Source organism: Centroberyx gerrardi, chromosome 9, assembly GCF_048128805.1.
Source record: "Centroberyx gerrardi isolate f3 chromosome 9, fCenGer3.hap1.cur.20231027, whole genome shotgun sequence".
Taxonomy (NCBI): domain Eukaryota; kingdom Metazoa; phylum Chordata; class Actinopteri; order Beryciformes; family Berycidae; genus Centroberyx; species Centroberyx gerrardi.
This window is the reverse complement of record NC_136005.1, coordinates 16,330,624-16,350,676: the sequence shown is the minus strand read 5'-3', so window position 1 is coordinate 16,350,676 and position 20,053 is coordinate 16,330,624. Positions and strand designations below refer to the sequence as shown.

Here is a 20,053-nt window from a genome sequence, read left to right as displayed (position 1 = left end):
AAGCAGTGTCAGCGTTTCAATGGTTTTAACATTTTTCGGTTTAGTCTTTACATTTGATGGGAGTTTTTCTGAGTTCAAAAGTGATTTGCTAGCCTGTATATGACACAGACAATGAGATGAATGAATGTGGTGGAGAAATATAAAGACGTCAGTGAACCTCCAGGTAGTGCCATTCACATTCCTGTAACGTTCCACTCCACCCACTCATCTCTCAACCCACACATGTAAATCTTTCATCTCCTTATCTTATCATAGGAACCACGACCAATTACAAACCTTGAACCGTCTCAAAATACTTAACTCTCTCTGTATTAGAAGTTGTCGTATTAACATGTACAATTACAAAGTTTACGTGATTGCAGACAGTCTCCTTTTTATTCTTTCTTTGGACTTTTGCCACTTACACTCACACACATTCATAGCCTAGATACAAAGTAGTCAAGTAGTTGTTTCTGTAGTACAAACCAATGAAATCTTTGAAGAGATACCACACTAAAAGAACACAATGACGTAGTTTGGCACAGACATTATTGTACAAAAATTTTAATGCTTCTCTCATGTTACAGTGCTGTACATTTTTGTACAGCAACAAAAACTACTCTTAAAATTGAGTGCGTTTTCAGTGTTGGCACTCGGATACAATTAATGCTCCGCTGCTCCCACTTTTAAGATAAAGTGATTAAAAAACATCAACAGTGATAAAAGTGCACTCAGTAGTCAGTAAACGAATAGCTTTTCTCTTTTTTTTCATTTAGGTGCTTTGAACTTTAAATACTCAACATTTGTCATCCTATTGCTGCATGATGAAAAGCTTGTACTCGCTAAATACATTGTTCAGGAATTACGCAAAAGGTCTTATTTTCAAGTTGACACTAATGCATTTTTTAAATTCTACGATGAGTACTGAATGGGTTTCATGCACCCTAAGGTCATGAATTTTTTTTGTTTTTATTCCATTTCTTTACTGGGTGTAGCAATAGTAAGTCTTCACATACCCGCACGTACCTAAGGTCATGAAAGTTGACAAAACCATTTAAGACCACACAAACCCTCGTGTCAGTTTGACTCATATTGGAGTTAAAAGGTTTTCTTGCCTTGTCCCACTCCATTATGCCTTCATTCAGACATATAGACCAGAATTCAACAACTCAATGTGCTGCAGTTCTTTTGCAAGATCTCAGACTAGATTATGGTAATACTCTCCTATCTCCTATCTGGCTGCCCAAAGCCATTACTACACAGATTTCAGAAAGTAAAGAACTCAGCAGCAAGGAAGCGTCACTCCTGTCCTGTCTAACTCGCACAGAGTGCCTGTGAAGGCTAGTAGAAATTTTGAAATGAAGACGTATGCCATTTGAAAAAAGTGGCACCTGCTCTTAGAGGCCCGCTCCGGTGTAACAACATGCCTGCCTGTCAACGAAGAAGCAGCAACTACATTCACCTTTACATGTGGCATGAAAGTCCACTGATTTACCACGTTACAAGACTGTTACAAATGCAGTTTTCTTTCTTGCGCTTTGTTTTGTTGTGGTATTGCTGTCAAATATGTTGTGAAATCCTGACCTGACTTTAATTCAACTTTAATGCAAACTTGATTCTTATTCCGAAAGCTGGATTTTTGATGGAAAAACAGTAGATGGATTTTTACAGTGTTTGACCAACAATAGTTACTGCATTCATAAAACATCAAAGTGCAATTGAGTCCATCTAGCAAGACTGAGTCTCAATCTGAGGTTGGACTGATTGTCTTTTAGGACACAGGATCTTAGCGAAAGCCCTTCGAAAGCTACTGTGGCAGAGAGGGTACAAGAAGGGGTTGATGGCAGAATTCAGCCACAGAAGCCAGAATGTAATCTCGTACCAGTGGTTCTCCACACATTTACCACTACAGGCGGCGCGAATAATCATCAGTAGCGTGTAAGGAGCCCAGCAAATCCCAAAAATGCAGACAATAATGGCCAGAGATTTGGCAATCTTTTTGTCACGGGAGAGGCGAGATCCCTGTGTTCTGCGGCCAGGTGCGAGGCAGGCGGCCGTGGGCTGAAAAAGCCTGGAGTCTTTCCGGCAAGGAGAGAACTTCTTCCTCTGCATGAAGATCTGGCTGGTGTTGGGGTCCCCGCAGGAAGAGGGGGACAGAATGTCATCATCCTCGATAACTGCAGAAATAGCAGTGGGCTCGCTGGACGACACCTTGCGAGTCTTAACGAAAAACACGGACCAGGCGCCGCCGTCTCTGTGCGTCTTGGCTTCTCTCTGCGTGTCGGCGGCGTCCTCCATGCAGGCGGCCCGGCTCTTGTTCCTGCGGTGGATGTTCAGGTAGATGCTGAGGTTGAAGAAGGCCACCGACACAAAGGGGCAGAAGAACTCAAAGGTTGAAGCGCTTAGCAGGAAGTACCAGGTGAAATAAAACTCAGCGAAGCACTCGTTGGCCGGGACGATGCTTTGGCCGATGATTGTCTCCCAGAAGATGATGGCGGGGCCGTAGAGGAGGAAGGCCAGCACCCACACGGCCACCATCTTGGTCACAGCATGGCGGGTCATGTTTCGCTGAGCCCTGTATTTAACCTGCATCAAAAGTACATTAGAAGAGTGACTGGCAGTGATGCAGTGATGCACTGTGCGTGACGAACGAATGACATAAACAGGTGAAAGGCGATATAAAATATGCCATGCAATAAATAATATTTGTTAAATTTCAAACAGTTAACGGCTGTTCACATTCCAACTGGCTGACAAACATGCTGGCTTTTGTTCTGAGCAGCTCATTACAATGAACCAAAACTGTTTGTATTGTACGGCCATGGAGAGTGCGGCTGGGAGAGTGCGATGTGGTAAATAAAACCCACTTATGGGGCCTTTTCTCCATGGAGTGTCAGTGAAGCCAGGGGAAGGAGGGGAGTTTCAAGCTAAGAGCAATAGTCACTGATGCAACACAAGAGTGTGAAGGAGACATCTGTTTTCTCCTGATCCTCTCCTTCCCCAGTCTTCACCCATCACTCATTTTCTTCACGTTCGCTCCATTTGCAGTTCACTTCCTCTCAGTTTAAACTCTATCTTTTAGGTTTTCTATGCAGCACTTAGTCTGTTTTCTTTTTGTTCTCATTTCTTTTTCCTTGCCTCAAACCAACGAATATCGCTTCAATCACCATAGTTGGGTTACTCGCTGTGAGAAACACAACTATGCTTACTTAATGTTGCTGTGGCTAAGTATGCTAATACAGTATATTTATTCAATATGATTACAATTCTAGTAAACTATTGAGATTTGTATTATTATTATTATCATTCAAAACTATAGAAAAGGGTTATATGACTCCAAATGCAGCCATTACCATATTACAGAAGAGGATTTGGGCCACATGTGAAAAATGTGAGTTCTGAGATTAAAGTCAGAATTCTGAGTTCTGACTTTATTCTCAGAATTCTGACTTTCTTTAATCTCAGAACTCAAATAAATTTCTCACCTGTGACCCTAATCCTCTTCCGCACCACATACAGCTAAATAAATCGTTTACTTTTTTGAAAAGTTGGCTGCTAAGAATTTTATTAAAGTAAAAAATGTGACAGGATACTAGTCCATAAACATTATCCACATACAAAAATGTAAGTACTAATGCCAATCAACCACCAGTTGAGCTAAACAGCATGTTCTCTGGGAGACTTTTAAATATATATATATATATATTTTTTTTTTTAATCTCAGAATTAAGCTGAATTGATGGGATGATTCAGGCCATACTACAAAGTCATTGTGTTAATATTACACAAAGTTATTAAATAATGTATTAGCTGGTCCTACACTGATGGAGCCAACAACTCAGAAGCAGTAAAGATGAGGTTGTTTTTGTCCCGATTAGAGAACCCTCTTTCTCAATTATATTTGTTTACCACCTCCATCTGTATTGCTGTCACTGATAAGCAGAGTGGACAGCAACTGTGACTGTTTGCATTCAAAATATTTACCAACCAACTAGCCATATTGTTCAAGCTCTGTGTTGAAACTGATCAGGCAAAATGATAGATCTAAGCCAGGCGCCTCTGTAAGGGAATAAAGCAGTGAATGCAAATGAGCTTCTGATACGAGGCAAACTCTTCCTGGGCAGTAACACATTTCAGAATTGAATGGTGTAGTGTTAGCCCCTTTTACATATGCCAACTGTTCATGTGTGTGTGTGTGTGTGTGTGTGATAATGAGTATCTCTGCAGCCTACTACTTACTGCTCTGGTGACTGACAGGAAGCGGTCATAACTAATGAGGACAATGTTGAAGACTGAGGCGCTGCAGAGCAGGTAGTCCATGATCAGCCACACCTTGCAGAGGCCCTTACCCAGCATCCACCGGCCTGTCAGGTTGTAGGGGATGTACACGGGGATGCAGAAGGCACCTGGAACAGGCACTGGATGATGACTTAGCCCCAACCAACACCTCCCTCTATGCCAGAACGCAATATCACAGCAGACAGGTCAAATAAGAACAACATTCACACTTCTCAACACCTCCAGACAGTCTGACGTAAGATTTGGGATCAATTAAATGGATAAATTCATGGATTTTGGTGGCTGGCTGCACATTACCGACAATCCCTGCAGTGTTTTCTCCTGGTGAAAGACATTTTAGAAATAAGAGCACCCAGCATTGGTGGCTTCATTAGAGAGTACAATGTAACCAATGATGCAGTAAGAGAGACACACTGAGAGGAGCGGGTGGATGCCTTACAAAAATAAATGTTATAATGCTATGATAAATTTTAAGAGGATGCTGTGCAAATAAACATGATAAATCCTTTAGTAATACCCAAACAAAACGAAACAAAATACCATAAAGGACGATAAGGTCACCATGAACTCACTATTGAGTACCACAGACACAAGTAAATAGGAAGATTGTATTAGGGGAATGAAAATAGCACCTATATTTTGGTGATTTTTTTTCATTAGGGACGAACAAAAGATTGTTGAGGGCCATTTGAGCGAATTTCAAGGCAGACACAGAGAAAGAGAGAGGTGCCAACTCACCCACGAGAAAATCAGATATAGCAAGGTTCAGGAAGAAGTAGTTGCTTTGATTTCTCAGGGATTTATCCACAATAAAAGCCATGATGACAAGTGCGTTTCCAGCCACAACAACGACAACCAGAGTCACCATGAGGACCGATAAGATCACCACCAGGTAGCCCGGGAGGACAGTCCCAGCCTCGTGCACCGCAGGAGTCAAGTTGCCGCTGGAGTTGGACTCCAGAATGTGAGCGCCCATAGTTAGTTTAATGTCAAAATCATTATAGACCTTTTGGATTCAACAAGCACAAACACCCAACTAGTCGAGGCACGCGCTCCGCCGTTGCCTTCCACATTACCAAGGAGTCAAACATGAATGGAGACCTATGATTAAATGAAGACACTTTCCCCAAATTTCCCATTGTCCCAGAATAGCCTATTCTGTGACCTGGAAAGACACAAGTTTGGATGATAATAGTGATTGTAGATCCTTTGTGCGCGCTCTCCTCTCCGGTTACCCAGTTGGTTAACAACGCTGCTGCTGTGCGGTCACCGCGGAGCGCACCGTTGCTTTTGTCGCCACTGTCAAGACAGACAGAGTAAAACATAAAGACAACGTCCGGTCACATTTTCCAAAATAAAACCCTTATTGATTAAATTATATTGCAACGTCTTTCGGGGGTTCAAATAAAACATTGAGGAATGTATGTAAGGAGGAACCGGTAATGTATTAAAATACGATTGTTTTTCCTCAAAATATCCTTTTCACAGGATGTACTAGCCTATTATTCATGGAGGCATAGCCTATGTAAAATGCAACAGGTAAAGAATCAAACACAAAACGTGGGCTATAGCCTACCAGACAACTTGAAAAGATGTCCACAATCTTTTAGGAGTGCATTTTAGAAAGTAAGTAAAAGTAAGTTTTTGTGCTTTACACAAAAAAGACATTGAAAAGACAGCAAACTCAGGAAACACTGCAACTGCACAGAGCAATTTTAAGCTATAGCAGTGGGGCAATTGTTTCTTATTGGGGCCGAGAGAGAGAGAGAGAGAGAGAGAGAGAGAGAGAGAGAGAGAGAGAGAGAGAGAGAGAGAGACCGAGCAAGTATTTACGCTTTTATTTTGAAGGTAAAGTGACTTCCGGCCTCACTGTGGTGATTTCTGCTTGCTTGACGCTTTGCTCCTTTGTCCGCCCGACAGTCGATCAAAAGCTGGAGTGTGGAGAGGCGCGTGCAGCAGGCTGGCCGCTGCCTGCAGACAAGGTGATCACTGATTTGACATGATTAGAACCGCAACATGCCTGCACGGCAGTGACGCAGTTCTCCGCATTTAGGCGGACTAGAGATTTACACAAACTAACAACTAATTCTGGTTCAGTGATGTGATGCTGAGGTGAAACTCCTCATTTTGGATTCACACAAATCCACTTCACAAAAGGCTGAATAAATGAGGCATTACCATCCCTTTTTTCCTTTGTTTTTCCAAGATTCTCCTTAAACTAATACCTATGTCACAGCATGGCTTGTTCACCTGATTATCCAAACAAACAGCAGATTCACTAATCTCACTATTCATCAACATATGAAAGGCAAGTGCTCCCACCATGAAATTCAAATTAAGTATTTCCATTGGAAGAGATTATGGCAGAAACCTGTAGCGGTCGTTGGAATATGGAAAGTGTCAGTGCTAACAGTATTTTAGTATTGCATTATTAGTATTCTGTTATTTTATTTCAGATAAGGCTATTCAAAGCTGCAGCAACTTGGCTTTTGTGTCAAAAAGGTTTCTTGATGACCAAAGTCTGTCAGCCTCTGAAAAACATCCTGATCAATGCCCTGACAGTATTCTCATGAATACTGGCTGCATATTAATTGAATGCTGAATGGAAGCAGTGGCCTATCACTGAGTTATTCAAAATCATCATTGCAGACTTTGGCTTTATATTCTGAGATTATTGCTGTAACTTGAATCCAAACGAAAGACACAAAAGTTTGTTGACATTCTGCAGCGTAAAACCAAACTGAAGCCCTATTCTAACTTGATCCAGCCTACACATAATGAGAAGCTCTCCCACTGTGGACGGCACAATTTACCACATTTCATTTTATAACTTTTGTGTTGCCTGTATCTTTTTTGTATTTCCTACTTCATGTGTCACAATCAACAGCCAACTGAAGTTGCATGGATGCAACAGAAATTTCAAGTCTCTTAAGTAGGCTAATTATGCTCCTCTGTGTTGAGTACGAATTTAGCTCCATGAGTTCTCCACAAGACACTAAAAGAAGTGATTAGGGGCTACGATAGTTCAGCATGATGACAGCTTGTCAAGGACGAGGCTCTCAGCTAAATGAATTGGGGTGTAATTATTCTCAATAGCTGAAATGAATGGGGAGCTTTAAGTCCAGAGATGGACCTCAAGGATTTTAGGCACTTGGCCTGCCATCTGCATTGGCCACAATTCAAATTTTGAAGGTAATTTTATATGAGCCTGGAGTAAAAACTGCCTACTGTCTATCAAGTCTAGTAAAACGTCCTTCCTGGATCATGTCATCATTTTTGTTCTCCCAACACTGAACACTCAACATAAAAGTCAACTTTGTCCATCACAGTGGTCGAGTGACAGCAATGGAAGCCAAACTGACAAGTGTGCAGATGAACAGGATATTTTTAGATAGCAATCCTCTGCTGTCTAAAGCCAAGCCCAGAGCGGTTAGTATGCAGACCACGTCTTTCAAGGGATTGAGTGACACAAAAACGGAGAGGTGAGGCAAAACCCCACAGGAGCCACGGCGAGAGGTAAATGCTCAGAGGGAAGAGGCAACTGTGAAAAGCTGAATATTTAGCAGGACTGAAGTGGATGCCAAATGCAGTGGGGAAAAGGGACTATACATGTGAAGTGTGTATGAGAGAGCGAGCGAGTCAATGAAACTCAACGAAATTAGACATTGGCAGGGCAGCAATGTTTGATCATATTTCTTGGGAGCAACATTGAATAAATTGTCTGTGAATTTGGGATGCAGATTTTGGCTGAAGGCTGAATTAATATTTACAAGGAATAAGGAGTGCATAAAAAGCAGTGGGAAAGCAGGACTACTACTTAAACAGAATTACTATTTAAAGACTGTCTTTGTCTTATCATGGACAAACTCAGCTTTTTAAGTATGTAAAGATTATGTTCTCATTTTTTTTAATAAACCTGAATGGATAATGCCAGTGTGAGACACCAACTAGCCTATAAACAAAGAAGGAAACAAACAGTAAAAGTCAGATTTTCTGTATGCATCCCAAGGCTTCATTGTTTTAATGAAAACATGTGTATTGCATGGCAATTAACATATCAAAGCTTCTCAAACCAAATGGAGTAATGTAAAAATTCAGGGGTCTAAAACAGGATGAAAGAGATCAGCTCCTAATATAAATTCATTAAAAAAAATCCTAGAAGAGATTAGAAATAGCCCTGGGGTTCTCAGGGGTATTTGGGATAAATAATGTGACGGTTCATTAATTGCCAGAAAATAGACTTCATTCATTTTTATTAGAAGAATTCCCTGTTCAACCCTGTTAAGATGTCTGTGAATCAGCTCAAAATGACTTCTACTGAAATAAACTGGCAGGTGGCATCATCAAAATGTGTTTGATTAGATTTTTTTTTTTTTTTCAGATTCATTTGGTCTTCTTGTTCCTTGGCTTTTTGTTCTTCCCTCCTGTTTTGGTAGCCTCATCCTGTCAAACAATAGAAGAAGATTAGAACACGATCAGGGTAATGATTATCTAACATTAGCACTCTACTTAACGGTGCAAAAGCTTTTTCCATGCTGAACATTTGAATGTTATCTTTCAACAGCTCATGACTCCATTTTGACAGACGCCTTTGTCTGGTTTCCTGCTGCGTTTCCCTGCCTTACTAAAATGTGCAAATTACAATGTACTGATTGGTAATCACCGTACTGTTTTAATGTATTCCAATTACTGCATCAAGCCAAACATTGCAATCTAAAATACTACTATCAAACATTTTCTGCTAATATTTGCACTGATAATCCGGTCTGCCAACTTGTAGCTCACCCAACCGCTCAACAGCTTGTTTAGACAAAAAACAAACATTACTGATAATCCTGTTAAATGCAGAACCCAGCCTGCAAAATACGTTACATATTCATACAGTGCCTGCAGAATGTCAAACATGACTTCTTCCCCATAATGTGGTGTTACAGCCTGGATTAAAAATGGATAAAAATTGGATTTAATCTGCACATAATAACTCATAATGTCAAAGGTTTTCATTAACATTTTTTTAAATAAAAATGAAAGGTAGAACATTTTTGAGTCAGTAAGTATTCAACCCTTTGCAGTTGCTCTCCGAATTGAGTCAGGATACATCTTCATTCCTTTGAATGTCCTCAGTGACTTGGTTTGAGTCCACCAATGATCAAATGAATTGACCTGCCATGATTTAGTAAAAAAACAGGAGGAGGCATAGATTTGAGTATAAAACAATTTCTAAAGCGTTGAGAGTTTACAAGAGCATAGTAGTAGAGTCCTTCTGGAAATGGAAAAAATGTGGAACTACCTGTGGAACTACTCTTCCTACAGCTGCTTGTCCTCAGTCAGAGAAAACCCAAGGACCAATCTGACAGAGCTAGAGTTTATGGCTGTGATGAGAGATTCCGCTGGAAGGACAACAGTCAGTGCAGCACTTCATAGATCTAAGCTGCACAGCAGAGTGGCCAGAGGGAAACCACTCCTGGAAAAGAGGCACAACAGCAATGTCTGAAGTTTGCAAAAAGGCATGTGAAAGACTCTGAAAGCACAAGGCAAAAGATTTGCTGCTGTGATGAAAGTAAAATTGAACTCTTCAGCCGTGATACAAAGCGCTATGTTTGGCGAAAACCGGGAACAGCTCATCACCTACTGTACTGAACGCCTTCCCTACTGTAAAGCGTGGTGAGGCTGTGGGAGTGCTTTTCAGAGACTGGGAAACTTGTAACAATAGAGAGATAGAGCCAAAAAGAGGCAAATTCTTGAGGGAAACCTGCTTCAGAGTGCCATAGACTTTAGATTGAAATGACGACTTTTGTTCAAACAGGAAAAGGGCCCTAAGAATAAAGTTAAATCAACATTGGAGTGGCTTCAGAACAACAATGTGAAAGTCCTTGAGTGACCCAGCCAAACCCCCTACTGGGATCCCATTGAAAATCTGTGGGATGACTTGAATAATTTTTTGTTCACAGATGGTCCCCATCCAACTTGACCAAGCTTGAGCAAATCTGCAAGGAAGAACGGGAGAGAATCCCAAAAAAATATGCCAAGCTGATAGAGATGTTTCTAAACTGTAATCGATGCCAGAGGTGCTTCAAAGTATTTACACAGGGGATTGAATACTTCTTAAATGATATATTTCTGTATTTCATTTTCAACAAATCTGCAAAAATAGGGTAATTTGTGTAGATTTGACAAAAAAATCCTGATTGAATCCATTTTGAGTTCAGGCTGCAACACCAAGAGACGCCAAAAAAGTCAAGGGGGTTAAATACTTTCTGAAGCCGCTGTATAAATAATTTCCTTTCCAAGGCGCTGCAAAGACTCAACACTCAAGAGAGTTCTTCATACTTTGAGCTGATAGCAGGATGTGATTTTGTAGGAACAGTTACAGGCATAAAGTGATGTGAAATATTGGGTTTTGTTTTTCCAATCCCCTGACAGTTTGCACAAGAGATGAACCTCTTTCAAACCTGCGAGAAATGCATCTTAACTGGAGAAATTTGTTTGATGTAAAATGCCTAGGTGTGGGACTGTGTTCGTCAGAGTGGTGATTCAATCTTCCTGTTGTGTGTTTTCCGTTTGACTTAAGGAGCTTCCGCAAGCATGAGGAAAAAAGCTACAAAATAATTTCCTCTAATCAAGAAAACACCACTACAGCAAATGTAAAACTCATTAACTTTACATCGAGGAAATATGAACATGATGGAGAGAAAGAGGGGAAATCATGTGCAGCTGAACCAAGCGCCGACTTCTACAGTGTTTTTATGGGGTTTTAAAGTGGGACACTTTTAAGAGCAGGTTTGCAGTACCTTTAATCTATCTGTGGCTGCAGCTCAAAGGTCAATCATGTTATCAATGGGATGACTTCGCTGCACACAAAGAACACTTCAAAGCATACTGCCCCTAACTTTAGCTGGTGAAAGCAAGGAGAAAGTGTTTGATCTCCAGAACATGTGCTGCAGCCAGACAGACATTTCAAATCAACCAATATCCATAATGTGACAGCGACTGCATAGTCAAGCCAAGCTAAAAGAGACAAAATATTGTTTACTATGTTTTACTGTAACAATAATTATATCCCCTTTATCTATATAGCAGACGTGGGAAACTTGGACAAGACTGACACTGCGCTGTTGCTAGACCTCTTGCTTTCTGACGCTTGTCTAGCTGCCGGAAAACAACGCTGCAAAACAAAAAATGCTAAACCGTTACTTTTCACAGGGTGGGGTCTTTAGCAATGAAACTACAAGACACAGAAGTGGTTCTCAGCAGATAGTGACCCAAATAGTGTCTCACCGTGGAGGAGGTGTATCCTTCCTGTACTAAGATGTTTCTAGCACAGTTGTTGATGTGTTTGAAGCGATCTGGGCCCAACAGAATACCGCCATACCACCGAGACACAACCACCATGACGTTACGCACGTCGAGAATCTGTAGTGAGACACAAAAAGGCAAGGTAGGCATTTATGTGAGTGTGCGCTTGCATGCGTACGGGGCAAGAGTGAGTAAGAGAGAGAGAGAGAAATACAGAGAAAGAGAGAGAGGAAGAAAGAGAGGTCAGAGAAATGACTGAGAAGCCACGCAGGTTGCAAATGGTGGCGAAAACATCCTTGCTTGGCAGCCATGTTCCACCAGGGAAACAATTCACACCAGATGCAACACAGAGAACGCGTCTCCGTGCAGCATATCTGACTCAGGCCATCAGCTGTCAATCAAACGCCTTTAACACAGAGAGGGAGAATTTGGCTCGGCGTTGCAAGACACACAAAAGTGCAATCTGGTGGGTAAGGGGACGCATCCTCATCTGGCTGCTAACTCTATTAATCAGAGTCTTCTTTTATTCATTACCTCACACTTCCCATTCACAGGCAGAAATGAATAAAGCACAAATCTAAATGAGGAAACGGGAAGAAAGGGATAGAGAGGAATGAGATTAGAGAGGAACAGATTAAAGAGAAAGCTCTTAATGTAAATTGCTCAGTGTGTTGAGAGTGTCACAAGTGGCAGATTAATCAGTATGTTGCACGAAAGGATGAGCAGGAAGACAGAGGTGATGCTATCACTCTGCTGGTTACAGTAGGTCAGTCAGCTGCAGCAAGTCACCGCCTACGATCCTCACATACCTTTGAGTCTGGTGATATACTCACATAGATTAAGAAGAGCATGTATCAGGGGAACTAGCTGGGTTCACATTTCATTTTATATTCATTTAATTATGTTTAACTGAAACGGTTGCTTGTAGAAGCATAGCTCTTCAAATGATCAGTAATTGATAAAGTAGTAATTTAAGTAATTTAGAGCCAAGAATGTTGTAATGTATTTTGTAAATGGCCCACTCTCGCTGTTCAGCTTGATTCATCTGAACTGTGTACAGTAGGGCACGACTTCTGACACTCAGCAAGAATCCAATGCACCATGTCAGATGTATCTCTCTCTGTAACGGGGTCACACTGCCATCTTATGAATGGGTATGAACATGGACACGAGTCATGGATCTCATCTGGAAATGCTTTGACACTTCGTACCCGAGTCAGCACCAGCCGGTATTGACTGCGACAGAATTGCTACAACTCATCATAACTTTTTGTTTTCACAAACCTTCATACAATACGAAGGGGAAACAAAAAGTGTGTGGACAATAGCACATTTTAGTGTGATGTGGGTGTGTGTGTGAATCATTGTGCCATCTGACAACATAAAGCGGTGACAAGTGGCTCTTTGATATGAAAAATGAAAAGATTAGTAACGGTGTGAAATTACTGTCATGGTACCAAATTCCTCTAGAAAGGGATGAAAGGGAAATTTACGCATTATGCAAACCTGTCAATATAGGGAAGCCGCACAGTGGAGTATGGGCATAAAAATAATAAGAAGAGATGCTTCAAAGGCAAACTGCACATTAACTAATCAACACAGTAAGTTAAATACTGGTGGTGTGTTTCTTAGTGCTGTCACTTTGTAGAACTCTGTAAGAGCTCCGCTTCTGTCTAGACATACTGTTGTCACAAGAAATAAAATAATCTAAATTATATGTTTGCCTCTAGCTTGCACTACTGCCTCAAACAAAACTAGCTTTGTCCCTTTGATTTAAGCCACATCAACCCAATTTTATCTCATGTCCACTCACACAGGATACCTAGTGTTGGTGGTGTAATAGCAGATATTCTCAAAATTGATTTCAAATGCTCTCCCATTGATACGGTAGTTTATCCTTTTTCACATCACTTGGCTTCTTCATTAACAGTCGCTTAATGATCTAGGAGAGACAGTTGCCATGGCCACCTGGTCACCTTTGACAAACTAATTAGATTTTGGCGCAAGTTCTTCTCAGGAGTCGGGCTCCTTATCCATACCAATCACAGTTTAAAAGGTACAACAGGTGCCAAATTATGCAGACCAGGAAAATGAGCCAACACCAAATAACCATGCAAGGAAGTTGGATTCTGCAACCAAAAAGTTAATGATGTGGTTACAAAAAATCTGCGTAGGAATGGTACACTTTGTATACAGTTTGGTCACAGTTTGCATTTCATTTAATATGCACTAGTTTTGTGTGTGCTGCACCAGTATACAGCCCAGTATACAGTAGTACACACAGCTGAAAGAGTGATCTGTTGGGTCAAGCACAGCAGATTAAAAACATGCAGTAACCTGTAGTAAATGGAGCAATCTCCCCCCTGCAGCCGTCTCGCCATCATCTTCACAGTCCTGCATGAAGCTCTGCTTGTCCTCACAGTAGATTCTACAACAGACAGAATCACAACAGCTTGGCATTAGGTAAGAGAACGTGAGACGTTTTGGTCAGAGCGTGACACCGAGGCCTGGCAGCCTCTTCAGAGGAAACTTTTTAAAGTGGTCTAAATGTCAACATTTCCTCCCTCTGAGTAATGGCCACCCAGGCAGTGCATCAGCAGCTCTTCATCGACCTCATTAGGCCAAGCTGAGAAGTTGTGTACACAGGCATGTGTGAGTAGACACGCACGCACACACACACATACGTTTATTCATGCAATACACAACATTGTCCAGAAGCCACATCATTTTCTCCATTGCCTTTCTTGACCTTTAATTGCAGTAATGGGCACTTTTGAAAGGATTGACAGGCCTTGAATCTTTATTTATGTAATGTTATTCTCCACTAATGACACACACTAAAAGACCAACCATGTAACTGAGAATGTTAGCATGGTTTGCATAATAAAGCCAATGTGGACATCACATCACACGTATCTGACATAGCTGACCTGTATGCATAAATATTATGAGTGGCACTAGCAATCTTCTTGTTTTCATACAGCTTGTCCAGGACCGCTTTAACCTGCAACACAAAACGGATACAGCAATAAAAATGATAGCAGATGATCACCTCTTCCTTCCCCACTCCACTCCTACTGTGCCTCTACATCCATTCTATTAAAAACAAAATACTGACACATCAATATGCAGCACTGTGGAGGTGTTTTTGTAAGTCTATGGCCAACGTGATTTTACCCTGCGCTCTAAGCCAGAGTATATATTACATATCAGGTTGAAACTGATGCTGCAGCTGAGGAGATGACAGGGTTACTGAGGTCATCAGACTGTCGGATGCAGTTGTCTAATGCACACAACAGCATTACAGAGCTGTCAGAACATTTAATCGCACAAGAAAGAAAACTCTAAATTCAAAATATTAACTGCCTTCAGCCGAGCTATTCCAGAGCCGCTGGAGCTTTATGACAAATACAAAATTGTGTTTTGTTTTACATCAAAATTTTGGAACAGTCTAAAGAGCTTTACCAGTGGAGCCAAGACTACATTTCTATTCAAAAGGAGTTAACATCATTTTAGGTTTCCAGTCACTTACGCACATATGCCTGTGCAATTTAAAGTGAAATGCACCCAAAACAGAATTCATATATTACGTGATCTTGGAAAACTGGCTTTGTGTGCACGGTGCTAAGACTGCCAAGTGTTTGATTCCCGCTGGGGCGATCCATTAAATGCGCTCATAGTTTATTCAGGATTTGTGTACATTAGCAACTATCTCCCGAAGCTAGTGTAACAGTGATACAACCCGGTGTGATTTTACAGGGATATGGTCATTCCTGGTAGTGTTACAATAAAATAAAGCTCATTTGGATGAAAAAGCTTGAAGAAATCAGTTCACAAAATCAGTCTCCTATTTGTTGTCAGTGGAACACCTCTTGGTTTTGTGTCTCAAATTAAATCACTGGTTAGAATATTTGGTCTAATTTCCTGTTTAAGTTTACAAATATTAATTGAAAAACAAGGAAATGTGTAAATTATGTGTGAAGGTGGAAGGCAGACTCTTAATGAACACAATGTGTTGAGTAATTACATGTTTTAGTCTACTCAGTTCATCCTCTCTCTGGAGGACGGCAACGTCTGTAATTATTTTTGTACAAACGGCACTTCATAGCAGATGGAAGCTTTTAAGAGGAGCTGTTATGTTACCCGGAGAGTGAGATTTAGCTACCGGGAACCAGCCAGAGGATGTTTCAGTTTCTAAATTGGTGAGTAAATTAGGACACCGAATGCCGCTCCTGTGCAAGATCCTCATCTCAGGGGTAATTTCTACCTAAACGCTCAGGAGCTGTTCACATATTTGAAGACGGGGACACACATTCTCACACCATGAAATAACAGTCGGTGAAAAATACAATATTTTAACTTTTAACTTTCTCATTGAAGGATCTGATGCATAGGAACTAGATCTTTGATTGGTATTTTGTTGAGAAATCAAGCATGCTGAACACATATTGTCGACTCGGAAACTGAATGCAAATGACATGTTAAAACGTGCTGCACCTGTCTGGGCGTCACCACAGGTGCTAAGTGAGGCTGGAAGGTGCTGCGTCGGTCTGTGATGGTCGTCCCATGTTGTATTGGAGGAACCTCTTCATCTGCAGCAGAAAATGTCATACATCGTGCCTTAGAGACGTGGGCGTTATAAGGAATTTATAATAAAAATGCTGCTAATTCAATGGGCCATACCATTTGCATGATCCATGAAGAGATGAGCATTTTCTGTGTTCAGTTTCAGTGTCCTGAAGTCTGGAACATCTTCATCATCATCATCATCCTCTTCCTCCTCAGTCATCATATTCACCTTTTCTGGTTGTTCCACTGAAGTAGTAATGTAATAAACATTATGCCTTGATGTAAAGATTTTTTTTTTACAGACAAAATTTTTTGTGTCCCTAAAGGCCCCTTCTGCGGGCCAGGCAACTTCTCATTAAAATGGACACCTACTGTGAAACTCATGACCAAATTACCATTACGTGACCTTAACACTACCATTAATATAGTTTCATGACCTATTATAGACAGAGTCCTCATAGCAGATGACACCAATTAGGTAGAAATACATAGCAACCAGGCTCTGAGAGTAAATATTTTTAATATGTAAGATTTTTAATTTCTCTAAAACCTTAAAGAAAATAGGAAAAGCTGTGATTTAGATAAGTATTACAATAGTAAAAAACATTATGTTTGAAGTTGAATTGGTTACACATCTAAAAACAATTTGAAGTTGAGTACTGTATTAAGTCAATATGCTTGCATTTTCTTAATCTACTTATATACTTTTACTAAGATGCATAATTGCACACGTGTGCATGCACAACCTTACACACACACACACACACACACACACACACGTACGCACACTGCCAAAATCCATTCTAAATGTGTGAAAACATTCATATTTAGATGCACAAACATTAAGTCTCTCTGATGGTCTTAGTCATTCATCTAAACTTCATTATCTGTCCCATTATTCCTCTTTAGTTTCAGTGTCCTCTCTGTCATGTTTACTCCCTTTTCATTTCCTTTTCTCCGAAATGTGCATCTCGAACATTATCACTTCCTCTCTCTCCACCACATTTTTGTCATTTAAATGGGAATAAGCTGTCAATCCCAGCTCTCTGAGCTAAAGCACGGCGACCAATTACTCTAATTACCACATGAATCATCGAGAGGAGAAGATTTGCGCTTCACAACAATGGTGAAGACAGTTAATATTTTTCAGGCTTGTTGCTCAAAAGAGGCCGTCTGACTCACTGATAGATACTGCCGGGCTCATCCATAGATAACCGAGAAAACCTCCCCAAAAAACCTGATCCAGCGTGACACTTAGAGAAAACCTTTAATTTGGATATCTTTTACTCTTTTTACACTTCAAAAGATTCTGTCTAGGTAACAGAAGTCATTACTTAGATAGGGATCTTAATTCACTGCAGTCACTCAAACTCAGACACAGGAGGGAGCTTTTTTTTTACTGCCCCCACAGGTCTTTGTGCTCATCTTATCACAGCCGCGCTTCGGACCACATCACATAGCTGTATTACGAATGGAGGAGTATCTTAGCACAACTTAAACTGGAAAGCTTGTTAGACAAGGCTTCAGGGGGGGAAGTGGATTTAAATGGATATTTGATATAACCATTTTATTTAAAAAGAATGGTTCAATAACTTACCTATTGATGAACAATAGGCCATATCAGAGTCAATTAGACGTTACTATGTACTGTAACTTAGTGGAGACCAGTTTCTCTCACAGTACTGTGCAGTAAGTCGTTTTGGATTCATAAATGTCTATCAAATGATTTCAGGTTATTACAAATTTCTCATGGAAGTGTGGGCTTTAATCAAAAATTTCATTTTTCACACCTCACCTGTTTCTGTGCTTTGGGATTTCTCAATGAGAAATTCTCGAATTTTCTCCACCCAGAGGTAGAGGATGCTCTCGCCTGCATTCTCTCTGTTGAAATGGAAATAGTTCCTTGTGAGGGTCGATTCTCCACAAGATATACTATGGAAAGTATTGTGCTGTTTATGGAAATAATCAGAAACTTTTTTTTTGTGGCTATTATCGCTCTACAATAGCTCACAAAGTCAGAAATTATGAAAAGCACTCACACATAAAGGTCTTCAAGGCTGTTTGCCAATTTTACCCTCTCGAGGCCTCGCAGCCAGGCTGCACTACAAAAGCAGAGAGCAGTGAGAGGGTTATTGAGTGGGACGCTCCATGAGGAGGAGTGGGGCTTCAAGTGGGATGTTGCTCTGTGAATTCAGTTCTTGGCCCTAAGATTCAATTTAAAAGGTAAATGGACTTACTTAATCTGGTAGATGGGCGGTGCTGCGCTCGGATAATCAGGAGGGAGAATTATCTGATCATTTAAAAAAAAAACATACATTTTATTACATATTGCAAGGATACACACGTGTTTAATAAGTGAGTTGTTTTTACCTGTAAACATGCAGTCAGTTTTGGCTCCTCCAAGTTATTGGATATTTTGATGCAAAATATTCTAGCTGCTTCATCTATAACACACCATTCATCACCATATATGGAGGAGAGCGCCTCGACCTCTTCAATCTAAATGAGAGGAAACAATTATGTAGCAACATCATCAATAATACAGCAGTGATATAAGTCTGCAGGTATTACGCTTGTATTACAACTAACATTTTATTATTTGGATGTGTTGTACTGAAGACCTCACTGTTCCTCACACCCACAAGTTTCAACTCTCACTCTCTGCAGGCAAAAACTTTGATGCATTGTACTTGAAAAGGAATAGAGAACTTAGAATACTTAGAATAGAAATTAGAACTTAGAATACTTAGAATAGAGAGCACCAGCATCTCATTCTTTGTGATAAGAAAATCTGCCCATCTGCACACACACTTCACACTCAAACAATGTTACATTACAACTGATGGGGAATTAGACTAAAGGGGTAAAAATAAAATAAACTTTACTCAACACAGCACACAAAAATACAAGTGTAGTGGAAATCATTTTCATTATTCATGTGTGCTTGTGATGATGTTAGTGTGCCTCTTTCATCTTTTTTTTTTATCTTTGCAGCCAGTGGTCATGATGGGGCTGCAGTGTGTTGCTTTGTGGTCTCTGTGCGCAGTGTGAGGTCTGATGAAGAGCACGAGCTTGACACATCACATGAACAGGTGTTAATGAAGCCAGACTCCTTGGGAACAACTTGCAGTGTTTGTTCTCCTCTTTTGTTCTGCAGTCTGTGCTCATGCATTATGAACATTATTCTTGCAGCTCTTGGGTTTGCATTTGTGGGTTGTTAGTGGTTTATTTTTTATGTTTGTTAATTTGGTCTCTGGGATATTCAAGATCAAGATCTGGCGACAGTGGCTATTTGAATTACGCTCTCTGCAGGCCGCCTCTAAACACTACAGCTAAACTGGCACTAAACTATTTGCCAGGCTGTTGGGTTGTAACTTTATCTGAGAGAGTGTCAAGACAGGCAGCTTACTTGAGATTGAAGATCCCCTGCATTCTCCGGATTTAGGATGTCGGCCATTTATTTATATCATCGCCTAACCAACGTTAGAAAAATGATGACAATGAATTAGTCACTACAGGTAGACAGTCAGAAAATAAGACAACTGTACAGCCCATGAGACCAGTATGTATGTGTGGAGTTATTAAACTACTTCCAGGGCGAATTACATTGGGTGCGTACGGTTTGGCTTCTGGAGTCTGCCGCATTTTGACTGAATAGCGGTGTCTTGCACACGTCCAGAGCGTAAACTAAACTAAACGGCATTTGTGAATGTTAATTCATCGTAGATCATCTATAAGGCCATGTGAGTGGATTTAGTCTGGGAAATTATATTAAAATATCAAAATAATTGATTTACAAAGATTTATTTTAAAAACGAGACATGGGGCTTTTATTTTGAAACGTACAAGAGTCTGGCCCAGGCGAGTTCCGCAGTGCAAAGATCAGCTGATATCAGTGTAAACAGAAAAC

The 20,053-nt window shown here is 40.6% G+C and overlaps 2 protein-coding genes across 2 annotated transcripts; both read right to left on the bottom strand.

The window, feature by feature from the left end:
- Positions 1–288: 288 nt before the first annotated feature.
- On the bottom strand, positions 289–5,498 carry LOC139908799 (histamine H3 receptor). Its single transcript, XM_071895625.2, has 3 exons — positions 5,017–5,498; positions 4,219–4,385; positions 289–2,565 (listed from the first exon to the last, which is right to left on the bottom strand). The coding sequence occupies exons 1-3, from the start codon at positions 5,252–5,254 to the stop codon at positions 1,708–1,710; spliced, it is 1,263 nt and encodes a 420-aa protein (XP_071751726.2). The 5' UTR covers positions 5,255–5,498; the 3' UTR covers positions 289–1,707.
- Positions 5,499–8,287: 2,789 nt separating this feature from the next.
- On the bottom strand, positions 8,288–19,693 carry impact (impact RWD domain protein). Its single transcript, XM_071895665.2, has 11 exons — positions 19,553–19,693; positions 18,514–18,642; positions 18,381–18,433; positions 18,183–18,245; positions 17,939–18,024; positions 16,258–16,389; positions 16,072–16,166; positions 14,505–14,578; positions 13,912–14,002; positions 11,557–11,691; positions 8,288–8,721 (listed from the first exon to the last, which is right to left on the bottom strand). Exons 1-11 carry the CDS (start codon positions 19,598–19,600, stop codon positions 8,662–8,664), a joined length of 966 nt encoding a protein of 321 aa, XP_071751766.2. The 5' UTR covers positions 19,601–19,693; the 3' UTR covers positions 8,288–8,661.
- Between the last annotated feature and the right edge of the window lie 360 nt (positions 19,694–20,053).